The following is a 14,481-nucleotide window of genomic DNA, read 5'->3' as shown; positions in this document are numbered from 1 at the left end:
TGGTCTTAGTCTGCCATTTGGTTTTCCTATTTCTTTCCTAATTTTTCCTCACTGTATATTTTTATAGATCCTGTTTAGATTTTTTGTATACTTAAATAGGCAAGTTTTTCAGGGACCAGCTGTTTGCAGGATGCTTGCTGGGGGAGCTACCAAAACTGTGTTCTGGGCTGGCTACAGTTGTTCCCTTGATTTAGGGTTCTGGGTGAGTCCGTGTACCCTTAGTCTCCAGCCAGCCAATCGAGATAGGCAAGGTGTCTCTTAGCATCTTCTCAATGCAAAGGCTGTCTTCTCTACTACCATGGAGACCACGTCTGTGAGGCAAATGTAGCTTGTGTGATTTCCCATTTAGCCTCAACTTCAGGTCCAAGGAAGTTCCTGCCTTCTAAAACCGAGGAATTAATTTGGTACCGGAGTGTGTCCTTTACTCACAGGAAGTACATATTTTTGCAGGTCTTTCTGAGATCTCCAGCTTCCCTGTCCTCTCCCTGTAGCATCCTTTCTTCTTTTCCTTCTGTGAAGCAAAGGAGTCCCTGCCGGAGCTCCCTGCTTTTGACAGCTTTTTCACCTGTTTGGGGGTTTGGAGTTTTGGATATCCTATAGTTATAACAAAAATGGAGTTTGCATTTCTATTTCTTCTTTTTGCATTTGGAACACATTTTGAACAGCATTTGAAAATACTGACTTTATGATGCAGTGTTTTTTGTTTTGTTTTGTTGTTGTTGAGACGGAGTCTCGCTCTGTCGCCCGGGCTGGAGTGCAGTGGCCGGATCTCAGCTCACTGCAAGCTCCGCCTCCCGGGTTTACGCCATTCTCCTGCCTCAGCCTCCCGTGTAGCTGGGACTACAGGCGCCCGCCACCTCGCCCGGCTAATTTTTTGTATTTTTAGTAGAGATGGGGTTTCACCGTGTTAGCCAGGATGGTCTCGATCTCCTGACCTCGTGATCCGCCCGTCTCGGCCTCCCAAAGTGCTAGGATTACAGGCTTGAGCCACCGCGCCCGGCCTGATGCAGTGTTAAATAAGAAGCTTTAACTGACTTTTTCTGTTAACCAGCCACTAGTCTCCACGACATCATGTGTTAGGCCTTTTACTATACCTTCTCCATAAAGCCCCCACCACCACACTGTTGTCGGTCTTCGAAGTCCCTAAAGCCCAAGGAATATGCTACTCAGATATATGGAAAGCCTTTCATTCTTTCAGCATGCCTACTCTGAGCATTGTTCTAGGCCTTGGAGATAAATCATGGAAGAATTAATACAAGATCTTAACACACCAAAGTCTTAAATGATTTCATGTGGAATAGATGTCAGGGATGAATAGAGTGGAAGACACAGTTTGGGATTCTGAGGAAGTATGATAGAAAGGGTAGAACATGAGCTCTGGAATCAACACCATTCTGCTGCTAACATACATGACATTGGGATCATTTTATTGCCTTTTCCTCATACATAAAATGTATCAATTTATTCATATATAAAGACAAGGCAGGCCAGGCGTGGTGGCTTACGCCTGTAATCTCAGCACTTTGGGAGGCCAAGGCAGGCGGATCATCTGAGGTCAGGAGTTCCGGACCAGCCTGGCCAACATGAGGAAACCCCGACTCTACTAAAAATATAAAAATTAGCTGGGCGTGGTGACAGGTGCATATAATCCCAGCTACTCAGGAGGCTGAGTTGGGAGAATCGCTTGAACCCAGGAGGCGGAGGGTACAGTGAGCCAAGTACACAACACTGTACTCCAGCCTGGGGAACAGAGTGAGACTTTGCCTCAAATAATAATAGTAATAATAATAATAGTAGTAGTAATAATAATAAAGTGAAGGTTACATTACCTACCTTAGATGAATGTTGTAAAATTAAGGTAAGTTACATAAAGTACTTGGTTCATAATAGATACTCAACAAGTACTACTTTCTACCCACACAGGGATTGGCTAAACAAAAGGAATAAGTACTGAAAGTACAGGTATAGAGGACTGTTTCTCTCCTTTTTTATTAAATTGTGGTAAAATATGTAACATAAAGTTTCCTGTCTTCACTATTTTTAAACTTACAGTTCTGTGGCATTAAGTATGTCCACATTGTTGTGCAGTCGCCACCACCATCCATCTCCAGAGCTCTTTATCTTGCAAAACAACAGCCCTGTAACCACTGCCCTCTTCCCCCTGCCCATGGCAGCCCCCATTCCAGTTTCTGTCTCTGAATTTGACTACTCTGGGTACCCCATAGGAGTGGAATCACACAGTCCTCATCCTTTTGTGTGTGGGTTGTTTCACTTACAGTGTCTTCAAGGTTCATCTGTGTTACAGTGTGTCTCAGAATTCCCTTCCCTTTTACAGCGTCTCAATTCAGATAGAAACAAAACAAAACAAAACCAAAAAAGCAGAATTCCTTTCCTTTTTAAGGCTGAATAATATTCTGTTGTATTTCTGTGGCACATTTTGTTGATCCAATTGTCTGTTCATGGACACTTGGGCTGCTTCCAATTGTTCCAGTATTGTTGTGAATAATACTGCTATGAACATGGGTGTACACATTCTCTTCAAGTCTTTACTTTCAGTTCTTTTGAGTGTGTACCCAAAAGTGGAATAGTTGAGCCATATGGTAATTCTGTTTTTAATCTTTTTGAGGAACCACCATACTGTGTTCAGAGGCCTATTTATTGATGGGGACAAGTATAAACAGTGGAATTCCCCCAGGGAATTATTTTAAAACCAATCTTAACATTTTGTAAATTATCTAAATATGAGACTTTTACCATTAAATCTTTATTTGCATATAGCTAATGAATAATTCATATTGTATAAAATGTAAGAACACCTCGTGAGAGTGTGTGTGTATGTAGACAGAACAGTGGTTAATAAGGCTCAATGTGGGCACACATACACGGGAATACATTTGATTTATTATACTCTGTCCTCAAGATCAGAAGTTCCCTGCACTTCCTGAGGGCAAAATACAGGGAGCCAATGCCAGAGAACTTCAGATGTCAGAAGTGCACAGTGCCCAGATATGCAGACACATCTTTCTTCTTGACTCTGCATTGCTTACAGAGTAAACTGGTGGTTGACTGTAGACTCTAGACCAGTGGTGCTCAGCTGGGGTAAGTTTGCCCCCTGGAACACATATGACAATTCTGGAGACATTTTTGATTGTCAAGCTGGAGGAGTAGAGACCAGGGATGCCAGAGAACAGGCCTCAGCGACAGGACAGCCCCACAGCAGAGAATTTTCTGGCCCCAGATGTCACTGGTACCCAGGCTGAGAAGTCCTGCTCCAGACCCAAATTACCTTCTCAGCCTTGTCTTAGCCTCTCTCCTGCGTAAATAAAGTTGCCATCCCAGCCAGACCCAGAAGCTCCCCATACCTGCCCACACACCAGCTGAATTGCTCCTTCCAACACCTTCTACCTGAAATTCTTTCCCCTGCTTCTCTAATGTCAGAGCCCAGCTTCAGTCCTCCCACTGTCTCTGTGAAACTCTCTGATCTCTCTAGCCACAGTTCCCTTTCTTCTCTGACTTCCCCAGGATTATCCCAATCATTTGGCACTTAGTTAACAATAGAAGGTTGTACTTGCTATCTTCTCACCTTGACTGAAAGCACCTTGAGGGCCATTTGATACGATTTGGTTTGAAATATGCAGTACCATTCCTTATGAACCCCAGTGGGCATCTCTGCTTTGACCCACCCAGGGCTTTCTGTGACAGCTTTCCTACTATGATGGGGTGCAATGGTTGAGTCAACCTCTGTCCCATCACAGCGGTTAGGTACACTGAGATTCAGCTTTGTTTAGATAACTAGCTAGATGGAACCTAAGCCCAAATGTGAGCCTTATGCTTAGAAAGGTGTTTATGCTGAATCTGCTTTCTAATCTAAGCAGTAAGAAATGAGGTTAGGAGAGGTGCAAAGGAATTGGGCTCTATCTTGCTCTGATCACGTCCCTTCAGTGGAGCACAGCCTGGAGGATCTGCCTTATGGAAGGTGGGAGACATTAATTTCAGATGCTTGGATAGGGATTATTCTGTCATAACTGGACCTACTTAATGACAGTCAGTGTTGATGATGGTAATATTAATAATGAAAGCCATAATTACTTACTTGGAACCCAGTGTGAACTGGGCATCAGGCTAGGTGCTTTACACATATTTATCTCATCCAGCCCTCACTGCAATCCTGGAAGGAAGCTGAAGCACTTTAAAGATAATTTGCCCAGGGCCACCCAGCTAGCAAGTAGCAGAGCCAGAATTTAAACAAGAGCTGCCTAACTTTGAAGCCTGTGCTCGTAGCTACCACCTCACTGCTGAGGGGAGAGATTCATGTTGCCCTGTGCCAAGACCTGGGAGAGACCCCTCGTGGTGTCACTGGAGAGGTGGATGGGCAAAGGGGCTTGAGTGTCTGAGTTCTGAGTCAGGACCTGTTGTCATATCTGACCACTCTGCTGCTGCAGGAAAAGGAAACCTCATGGGTTACACTTTGACCACCACGGAGTATTCTGACTCTTCTGATTTTTGCTTCCACTTTAGGTGCACTACATCCTCCAGGAGGTGGTGATGGGTGGGATGGTGTTGGAAACAAACATGAATGAAATCGTGGCTCAGATTGAAGCTCAAAACAGGCTGGAGAAATCCGAGGTGAGTAAGCAACTGTGTTCTAGCCCTGGCTGGGTAGAGAAAACCTGGGCAGAGGCAGGAGTGTGTACATGTGTTGGTTTGTGTTGCTGTGAAACCTCAGGAAATGATACTCATCTTCTTTCTTCCTTGAGTCCATTGAAACTCATGGATTTGAAGGTCAACCAGCCCTGAAAATTAAACAGATAACAAGGTTTGAAATCTCAGACTTTCAGGGTAAAAGAGTAAATAGAAAAGCCAGATGGCAGAGGAAAGCAAACAGCTTTTGGCTTGGGGGTTATGACCCATGTTTGTGGTTTGTAATTCCTCCTTTGAAAGCCACTCGTTCCCTGGAGGGACCCAGAACCCTCTTCTCCTATTCCAGTGTGGTTTCCTAGTTTGTGTGCTCTAAGAGTCTGATCTCCCAGCAGCCATTTCTCGTGGTGTCTTTCAGACCTCAGAGTTGCCAATTTCCTTATTTCCAGTTAGCCTTATAAAAAACTACAGTAGAGTTTGGGCTAGGCTTGAAAATAACATACCCCAGTCCACCCCCACATGGTACTGGGCTTGATACAGATGTTCACATAAATTCTGTCCTATCCCTCTGAGGCCTCTCCATCCCCTTCCTCAGAGCACAGAGGTTACAGACATATACTTTCACATGCAGAAATAGCAGAACAAATTACCTCTTTAATTATCTGAGGGTCTTAAAGAGATTCTTTGCCTTGTATAACGGAACTTGATCTTGCGAAACCAAGAATTCTTCTTTCTGTGAGGACTGGCAGTCCTGTGGAAGAAGCTTTTGCAGACCACAGCTATTGTGACAGCTATAGTTCTTTCAGAAATGTAGGCTGGGAAGATTCCAGGAATAGTAAGTGAGTCAGAGGCAAGGGGGTTGGAAATGAGAAGAAATGGAGACTTGCTGGGTGAGGGCAGAATTGGAGTTGGCATTCGGAAAGAAGGCAATAGGGGAAAAATGATTGTGAGAGAGTCTTCATCCACTTTTGCCCTTCTCTCCACATGGGGATGAGCCTGCCAGGTAGGGGGTTCACTGTAGATGTGCAGACTCTGCGTTTTGTCACCAGCCCTTCTGTATCTGTGATACCCCCACCTTCTCCCAGCTTGTTGCCACACGACACTTCCAAAGCCAGCTCTTTTCATTTCACATTATTAGTTGGCAAGCAGTTGCCCTAGAGCCATGGCTTTTCTTTTCCTTTTAAGAATTTCCCTGTGACTTTGCACGTTTCAGTAAGAGTCTTCAGTCTTTTGAGGAAGGGGTTTTGTTTTGTTTTGTAACCAGAAAAGTGCCCCTGACAAACCACCTTAGATTATTTCAGCATTTTTTGGGTACCCACCATGTGCCAGGCACTGTGAGATGCTGGGGCTGTGAAACTGCATAGGCCACACCCCACCTCTGAGGAACTGGTAGTCTAGTAGGACTGCAGGCTTTGGATCCCTGTGCCAAACCCCATCTAACCTCAAGATTGTTTTGTTGGCTACTTTTGAGGAATAAGGGGGGAAAATTAAAACTTCAGTTGTGTGTGCTCAGTTTGGAATTTCTCTAGGCATCCCTCACCTGTTATTTTGTTTGTTTGTTTTTGAGACAGAGTCTCTCTCTGTTGCCCAGGCTGGAGTGCAGTGGCGTGATCTCAGCTCACTGCAACCTCCACCTCCCAGGTTCAAGCGATTTTCCTGCCTCAGCCTCCCTAGTAGCTGGGACTACAGGCGCCCGCCACCACACTCAGCCAATTTTTGTATTTTTGGTAGAGATGGGGTTTCACCATGTTGGCCAGGCCAGTCTCGACCTCCTGACCTCAGGTGATCCACCCACCTTGGCCTCCCAAAGTGCTAGGATTACAGGCGTGAGCTTGTTTGTTTTTGTTTTTTCTTTTCTTTTCTTTTCTTTTCTTTTTTTTAGCGTTAAGCAGGTAACACTGAGAATTTGTCTCATACTCGCCTCTCATTTCTTCTCAGGGTGGCCTTTCAGCAGCCCCTGCGCGGGCTGTGTCTGCTGTGAAAAACATCAACCTGCCAGAGATTCCTCGGAACATCAACATTGGCGATCTCAACATCAAAGTTCCCAACCTGTCCCAGTTTGTCTGAGGGTCAAGGATTGGGCTGAAATAGAGTCCTTAAGACAAGCAAAGACAAGCACGTCTGGAAACAGAACCCGTTTTGAGCCATAGAAGAGTCAAGCCTCAGGACCTGGAACCTTTGTGTCTGGGGAAGACTGTTTGGCATGGAATGGGGAAGGGATTCCTATTGACACTGCTCGGGTGTGCCCAGTTCTCACATGTGCAGCCATGCCGTTCTCTGATGCACACGGCCGCTGCAGATGTGAGGGGCCCTGCCTTCCTCAGCAGGGAGTCAGCATGCCCAAGCCACTCGCACCTTTACCTTACACACAGACGCTCCCAAGGGTTAGGGACTGCATTGAGCAGACCTACCTGCTTCCCAGAACCTCCTCACTAGGGCTGAGCACCTTCTCTGACTGGAGTCTTCATCCTTAGCACCACAGACTTCCGAGGTCCCATGGCCTTTACTTGCTGGTGAGGTGTCATAGGTAGAAATGGGCTGGCCCTTCAGATTTGGGGGTGTGGTGAGTGGCAAGTAAGGGCAGAATTTTAGAAGAACCAGAGTCACCTGCTGACTCTATTGAGATTGTTACACCCAGAATCCTTTTGTAGTTTTTTTGTGGGTTTTTTTTTTTTTTTGAGATGGAGTCTTGCTCTGTCACCCAGGCTAGAGTGCAGTGGTGTAATCTTGGCTCACTGCAACCTCTGCTTCCTGGGTTCAAGCAATTCTCCTGTCTCAGCCTCCCCAGTAGCTGGGATTACAGCACCCACCACCACGCCCAGCTAATTTTTGTATTTTTAGTAGAAATGGTTTCACCATGTTAGCCAGGCTGGTCTCGAACTCCTGGACCTCAAGTGATCCACCTGCCTCAGCCTCCCAAAGTGCTGGCATTACAGGTGTGAGCCACCATGCCCTGCCACCAGAATTCCTGTTGTGTAGCCGAGACTTTTGGTTACCACCTCATGAAGAATATGCTTCCTGCATTGTCCTAGTCCCAGTTGTATTCTCACAGGTGTTATGTGCAGGACACGATCCAAATCATAAACCTGGCGCATGCCCACCACATTTCTGCTTATAGGGAGAGGGACCCACCACACACCCACACATGCCAGAGGTCCCTCCTCCCAGAGGAGAGGCCCTGTGTCTGTAGAAGGTTAAAGCTGACAACATGTGGAACATCCCAGAATTATGACTCTTCCCAAGTTTAAAATACATTCTCCTCATGGGAGCAGAAGGTTCATTGCTGTGTTGTGAATGATGAGCTGCCTCCACAGGGAACCCACTGCCACCTGGGCCAGCTTCTGGAGCATGAGAACCTGAGCCAGGGTCACCCTTTTGGGGTCTGGACATGACGCATGCTGGCTAAGACTAGGAGCAGGGCTGCCTCTTCTCCCTCCCGGAGCTCTGCTTGTGGGCACGCCCTGTTCCCTCAGGTGCCATTCTCCCAAAGCTTAGGTGCCCATAAATGTTCTTACTGCGGTGGAGTAGGGCCTCCTGGTCCCACGCTGTCGCATGGGCTAGATCTCAGGTGTGCTGTTGAGCCACCTTGAGATGAGGGCTGCTTCACAGTCAAGTTTCCAGCCTGGGCCCCTCTCGGGCCTTCTGGTTGGGGACTCTCAGCCTCCTGATGCTGTTGCAGGGCAGGTCTGAGAGGCTGCCCAGCAGCACCCCATGTCAGGGCCACCTCGTTTTCCATTTTTGAATAGCGCTCCCTGTGGTTTGTGCCCACTGCTCCATACAGCCTCTGGTCCTCACTCTTGAAAGCTCCATGATAAGCGCAGAGATGGGCAATGTGGATCAGAAGGTGGGCCTCTTACTGTGGAAGAGGGAAGTATAGGTGAATAGATGTCAAAACCCCTGATAGCATTCTTTTGAAGGGTTGGATTTTCTTTTTCTGGCAGACATTTCAGTACATTCACATTTCTCTCATTTGCTGAATGTGAAATCAGAATAAAGGAGATCAGTGTTTATTTTGTACCTTCTGTAAGTTGGCATGAGCAAGATCATTCAACAGTCCTTACAACAGACATTCTAATCCCCATTTTGCAGATGAAGGAAGTAGACGCAGTTCCAGTAACCTTCCCTTAGGTTACACAGGGCTGAGATTCGAGACTGCTCACTTGACTTCATTGTCCTTTTCTTTCCTCATTGCTGAAGATGGCTTCTCCCAATGTTATCATCTTTTTTATAGATGAAACTGAGCCTCAAAGAGATTAAGTGACTTCTCCCAAACCGTGGTCTAAATAGGCTTGATTTTCTAAGGTGGTCAGTGATCGTGTCATAGAGTATAAGAGCCAAAGAGTCTTCTGTGTCCCTCCATTTAACTGAGGTTGAAGCCAAAGCCCAAGGTGGTAAGTGTTACGTTGAGGGTCACAAATCCAGAGCTACATCCCTCTTCTTGAGTTCGTTTGTTATGTGGTTTAATGAATTACTGCAGGACAGCCCCTGTGCTAGATTTCCTGAGATAGCCTTGAGATTTTGAATGTTTTGCCTGCCAGAAGCCAATGGTTTTAAAAAATCATTGAGTGGTCCTACAGATTCAAAGTGGGCATCAAAACATCCCTCACACTGCCTCTTACAATGGCATAAAACTAAAGCCCGTTTTTTTATTTGGAAAACTCAGTCCCTTTGGACAAGCCACAATAATTTTTCATTAACTGCTTAAGCTTGCCTGCAAATTCGGCTAGCTTTCCGGCCTGCTATCAGCAAAGCCATAAACATCTTTTTAAAAAATATGTTAAGGTTGGCCGGGTGCGGTGGCTCACGCCTGTAATCCCAGCACTTTGGGAGGCCAAGGCAGGCAGATCATGAGGTCAGGAGATCAAGACCATCCTGGCTAACACAGTGAATCCCCGTCTCTACTAAAAATACAAAAAATTAGCCAGGCGTGGTGGTGGACGCCTGTAGTCCCAGCTGCTCAGGAGGCTGAGACAGGAGAATGGCGTGAACCTGGGAGGCAGAGCTTTCAGTGAGCCGAGATCATGCCACTACACTACAGCATGGGAGACACAGAAAGACTGTCTCAAAAAAAAAAAAATATATATATATATATGTGTGTGTGTGTGGGTGTGTGTTAAGGTTATATGGAATACTCGGCTTTCCTTTTTTTGTGAGATGGGGATCTCACACTGTGGCTCAGGCTGGAGTGCAGTGGCGTGATCATGGCTCGCTGCAGCCTCGAAGCCCTGGGGTCAAGTGATCCTCTCACCTCAGCCTCCCAAGTAGCTGGAACCACAGGCACGCAACCATCACTCCTGGCTAATTTTATTTTTTTAGTAGAATAAGGTCTCACTATGTTGCACAGGTTGGTCTCTAACTCCTTACCTCAAGCCATCCTCCTACCTTGGACTCCCAAACGTGTTGGGATTACAGGTGTGAGCCACTGGACCTGGCCAAATACTGGGTTTTCAGTGCTCAGTGCCACTAATAAAAATCTGAAATTCTTTCATTATGCAATTTCTAAGTGCCTGGTGAGGGCCAAGCTCAGTTCTAGGCTCTGAAGATTAAGAGGGAAACAAAGCTCTGCCTGCTCCTGTTGTCTCTGTGAGCATCTTTGACAGAGCGCTCAGATTGTTGGGATACAGTGCATCGGACTGGCAGCCTGAATTCGTGGAGACTGCAGTCAGTAACTTTGTGATATATGTAGTATTTAGAGGACAATGACCCATTTCCCTACCTGCTGCCTGATCACATCACACCCTGCTGGGCCATACTCCAAACAGCCCACCTTCCTCTAGGCCTGGCCATGGCCCTGTGCTTGCCACATTGAGGATTAAGTCAGGATATCTTGAGCTTTCTCAAATCCCTGTTTATTCAGGCCTCTGACACATATAGAGCCAGCCTTCTCTCCCCACCACTTCCACTACCATGGAGCCCACTTAGTAAAACCCTCTCTGGGCCCAGCTTCACCAGAAAAGACACCAGGGGAGCAAGGCTCAAACCAGGGGCAGCTAAATCTGATCTTGTGGACCAGTCTTTAGTAAGGGCTTTCAGCTTGGCTGGCTGTCCATTGCTTTCCAAATAGGATGCAGCAATGATTGGTACATGGATATTAAGATCGGTAGTAGGGACTAGTCCAAGTTTAGCAATAGCCAAACTGGAGAGCCTCTGAAGTATGAGAGTCCCAGAGGGATTTGTCAGCTCCTGGAAGACATCCTGAGTTTCACCTTCCTGAGTCTACCCTCCCGCAAAGGGTGCCAGTCTCACTGTGGTGATGGTTAGCCCAGTGTGTGCTGCACTCACACTGCAGCACAGGGTCGGTGCTTGCAGGCTGGTGGATGCTGTCCTCTGGGTTAAGACTGTATCCCTTCTGGGGAGCACTGGAGGCTTCTCCCATCTGCAGTGTTTCAGCAGAAGTTGGCAGATACGAAAACAGGCCCCCTGTAGGGAAGTAGTTCCATGAAAATGATTAATTCTTTCCAAAAGACTTAAAATTCTTTCCTATTTCAGTTTTTCCTTTCAAAAAAGGAAATACATTCATGTAATTCAAAACTTAACAAGTCTGTTCAGCAGAAGACTCCCGCTCTGTGTCCCCAAACACTGAGCCCCATCCCCCATCCCTGGTAGCAAGAAGTGTTTCCAATTTAAAGGTTAAGAAGCAAAGTCCCTGGATTTGTATTAGGGATGTCTTCCTGAGAATGTGAGTTGTGTTCCATTTGACCCTGGCAGTTGACCTCAGCCCACTAGGATCATGCCGCCCTCTCCAGGGAGGAGGGTCTCCCCATCACCCCGTACAGTGGCACCCTGACCCTGGCACTGCCCTTCCTTGCTCAGCATACCTTTCCCGTGGCACTCACGTGATGGGTATTTGGTTTCTGAAGTTACTGGTTGTTTACCCTGCCGGGATGTAAGCCCCTCCAGGGCAGGGGCTTGTCTCGTGTTCAGCGCTGCATCCCAGCTGCTGGGCACAGTGCCTGGTCCATGGCGTTCAATAAATAACTGTTAGATGAGTGAACACTTGAGGCAAATGGTGGTTCATTCTTACAGTCTCAGCATGTGCTCTCCAGGGCCCTGTGCTCAGAACTTGGGAAGGAGAACCAGGATAGTGGTATTGGGAGCAGAAACTGGGAAGGACCTGATGATGACTTGTGGAGGCTGAGGGAGAGGAGGATGGCAGAGCTGGTGTTGGCAGGTGGAGCCCATGTAACGAGGAGGCGGAAGGATGGGGCTCTTGAGAGAGAAGGAGGGGGTTTGGGAGGGCAGCAATCAAGAGTTTGGATGTGGAATGCGTTCGGTTGGGGTTGTCCAAGCATCTCTGGGGGCAGATGTCCACCAGTCAGCTGGAAAACTGAGTGGGCAGGAGAGGAAATGAGTGTCCACCCAGAGATGATGCTTGGAGGTGTGGGGGCATGCACTGTGGCCAAGGGATGAGAGGGTTGGGGACTGAGCCCGCGGGCAGGGGAGAGAGGAGCATCTGGACAGTGGGCGACTTCAAGTCAAGGGAGCACTTTCAGTGGGGAGGGGGACCAGGAAGAGATGGCCTCTCTCAGGCTTCCAGTGGCCCCAGCCCAGCCCCCCGAGTGAGAACTGTGAAGAGACGGCTCTCGCCTCGTGATGGGGCAGGTCCAGACTTAGTGTGGGTCACAGTCCAGCTCTGCAATGTGCAGTTTGAACCTTCGGAAGATCAGTCTCCTCGTCTGAAAAAGAGAGTAATGATTCCTGCCTTGTAGGTTACTGTGCGGATTCACTGAGATCATTGATGCAGACGATGAAGAACTCAGTCAACATTGGCTGCTGTTATCACTGAGACTTGCAGAGGGAATGGGAGTTGAGGAGGTGGATGGAGTAAGCTCGGTGATGCTGGGAAGGAGAAAGAGCTCAGGTCCTGGCAGAAGGGGAAGGGGAAATGAGGGTGCTGCACGTGGATGGTGATGCAGTGGCCCTGGCCTGACCTGTCAGTGGGGTCCCACACCCGTATCCAGAGGCACAGCTGGATAAAACAGTTGAGGAGGTGGTGGAGTCTGCAGAAAGTGAATCTTAAGATGAGGAGAGTCTGAAGACATAGAATAGCAACTGGCAGGACCCACGGCATTGGGGTCAGAGGGGAGAGGAGCCCGGAACTTCCTTTCCCTGGGGTCAGGAGGGACATCTGGCAGTCCCAGCAAGCACGGCAGGAGCTCAGATCTGGGGGGACCAGTAAGAGGGCCTCTGACCTTGCAGGCCTGGACGAGAGTTGGGGCCCCTGCAGGGACTCCACGCTTCCCATGAGAAGGAGGATCTTTGAGCCTTCTCAAGAGCAAACCTTACATTTTAGTACAGCTCTGACAGCCTGGCCTCCCAGGAGCACTTGGAAACAGGTTGTCTCCTCCCCCAGCCTCCAAGGACCAGGCCGTAACTTCAAGAGAGACAAGCTGGAGGTTGCCTTCTGCATTGCTGAGAATGAATGCCCTTTGCACACCGTGAAAGAAAGGCAAAGCTAAAATTGCTAGGAGTTTCCAGGTAGTTTTCACAAATGAGTCCACTGGTCCCACGAAATGAGGTGATGCTCAAAATATTTACCAACCAGCATGGCTCAGGCATTGACCAATCAGGATGGAGGTAGCTGATTTAGGAGTGGGGGTTACTGGTGTCACGTGTGGGCTCTCCCACCTGGATACCTTCCTCTTCCTTCCGAGGCAACAGCCACATCTGGGGGCTGCTGCAGTCTGCTCCTTTGCTTGCCTGGGAGAGGCAGAGATGAGGCCTGTGGGTTGTGTGCGTTGCTGCATGGGTCAGCATGCCTCCTCCCACTTGGGCACTGTGGTGGGAGGGACAGATACCATCTCACACCATCTCTCTGGACACTCCCAGTCTGGCGCTGAAACTGGAGGCCAAAGGACAGCCACAAACCCAGGGCACTTTGTGCTGCCAAAGATCACCACCTTTGCCCTAGGCAGCCTGAAACTGAAGGTTTTCTCCAGCCTCTTGGTCCAGGGCACTTGGCATGAACGCCCTTTCCCCGACCCCTGTCCAGCCCTGAGTGGCTCCCCAGCTGGGTATGTGCTGGCTAGAGGGAGCTGCGGACCAAAGCCAGCAGCACTGAGGCAAGCCAGGATTTGAACTGTCAACTTCCGAGCCTGCTCTACTGGAACTTCCTTTGTGTGGCTGGACCTGCTCCCACAACACCGTCAGTTCGCGTAGTGGGAGCTCCCGCAGGATTCAGCTCCTTGGGGGTGTTTTCTGCTGAGATTCCCCTTCTGAGTTGTCAGCCTGTAGCTGCCTCTTCTCCACCATTTGGGTCCTGCCTCAGCCCTAGAAACTGTCAAGCAGCCCAGTAGCTGTTTAAAGTACATGGTGTTATTACAGGGTTGGAAGGAAATCCCTGGGTCCAAACCCTGTGTCAACCAGGTGAGGGTTACGGTGACACTACCTGGCCTTGCAGCCTGAGCCTGGTACAGGTTGACACCCCGAAGCAAGTCCTCCTTGTCAGGTCCTACCCAAGCCTTCTTGTCCGCCCAACTGGTTCAGCCCCAGCCCAGCCCAGCCCTGCCCAACTGCTCAGGGCTCCCCTGCCCTGGAAAGGCCACAGGCCCGGCCCTTTCTTTGGGTGTCACAGCTCCTCTTTGCTCTGGGCCCACAGTCCCCAGGCATCCCCAGCCCCTGTCTTCTCCTCCCTGACACGAGTTCCCCTCGCTGGGAACTCGCTGCCCACCAGCACCAGATCCTGCACAATAGTCAGTGGTCCTGGAGCCCACATCTCACCACTGTGTCCTCCACCCCAGTGCCCCTGCCCGGACACCACCACAACCCCTCAGGCCCCTCAGCAGTGTCTCTGCCTCCCACTGTGTCTCCTTGTGGCTCACGTCATCGCTCCACTGCAGAGTG

General features: G+C 48.7%; 1 protein-coding gene across 5 annotated transcripts in view; it reads left to right on the top strand.

Moving 5' to 3' along the window:
• AP3S2 (adaptor related protein complex 3 subunit sigma 2) overlaps nucleotides 1-8,660 on the top strand; it is a 61,070-nt gene extending 52,410 nt beyond the window's left edge. For 2 of the 5 annotated variants that reach the window (XM_077937864.1, XM_077937860.1), the window contains 2 exons: nucleotides 4,519-4,626; nucleotides 6,577-8,660. In XM_077937864.1, the coding sequence (XP_077793990.1) occupies nucleotides 4,519-4,626; nucleotides 6,577-6,705 (237 nt within the window). In that variant the 3' untranslated portion in view covers nucleotides 6,706-8,660. 5 annotated transcript variants of the gene reach the window in all.
• The last annotated feature ends 5,821 nt before the right edge of the window (nucleotides 8,661-14,481 follow it).

Source organism: Macaca mulatta, chromosome 7 (genome assembly GCF_049350105.2).
Source record: "Macaca mulatta isolate MMU2019108-1 chromosome 7, T2T-MMU8v2.0, whole genome shotgun sequence".
NCBI lineage: Eukaryota > Metazoa > Chordata > Mammalia > Primates > Cercopithecidae > Macaca > Macaca mulatta.
Note: the sequence above shows the minus strand (reverse complement) of the source record. Positions and strands in the feature narration are given on the sequence as shown.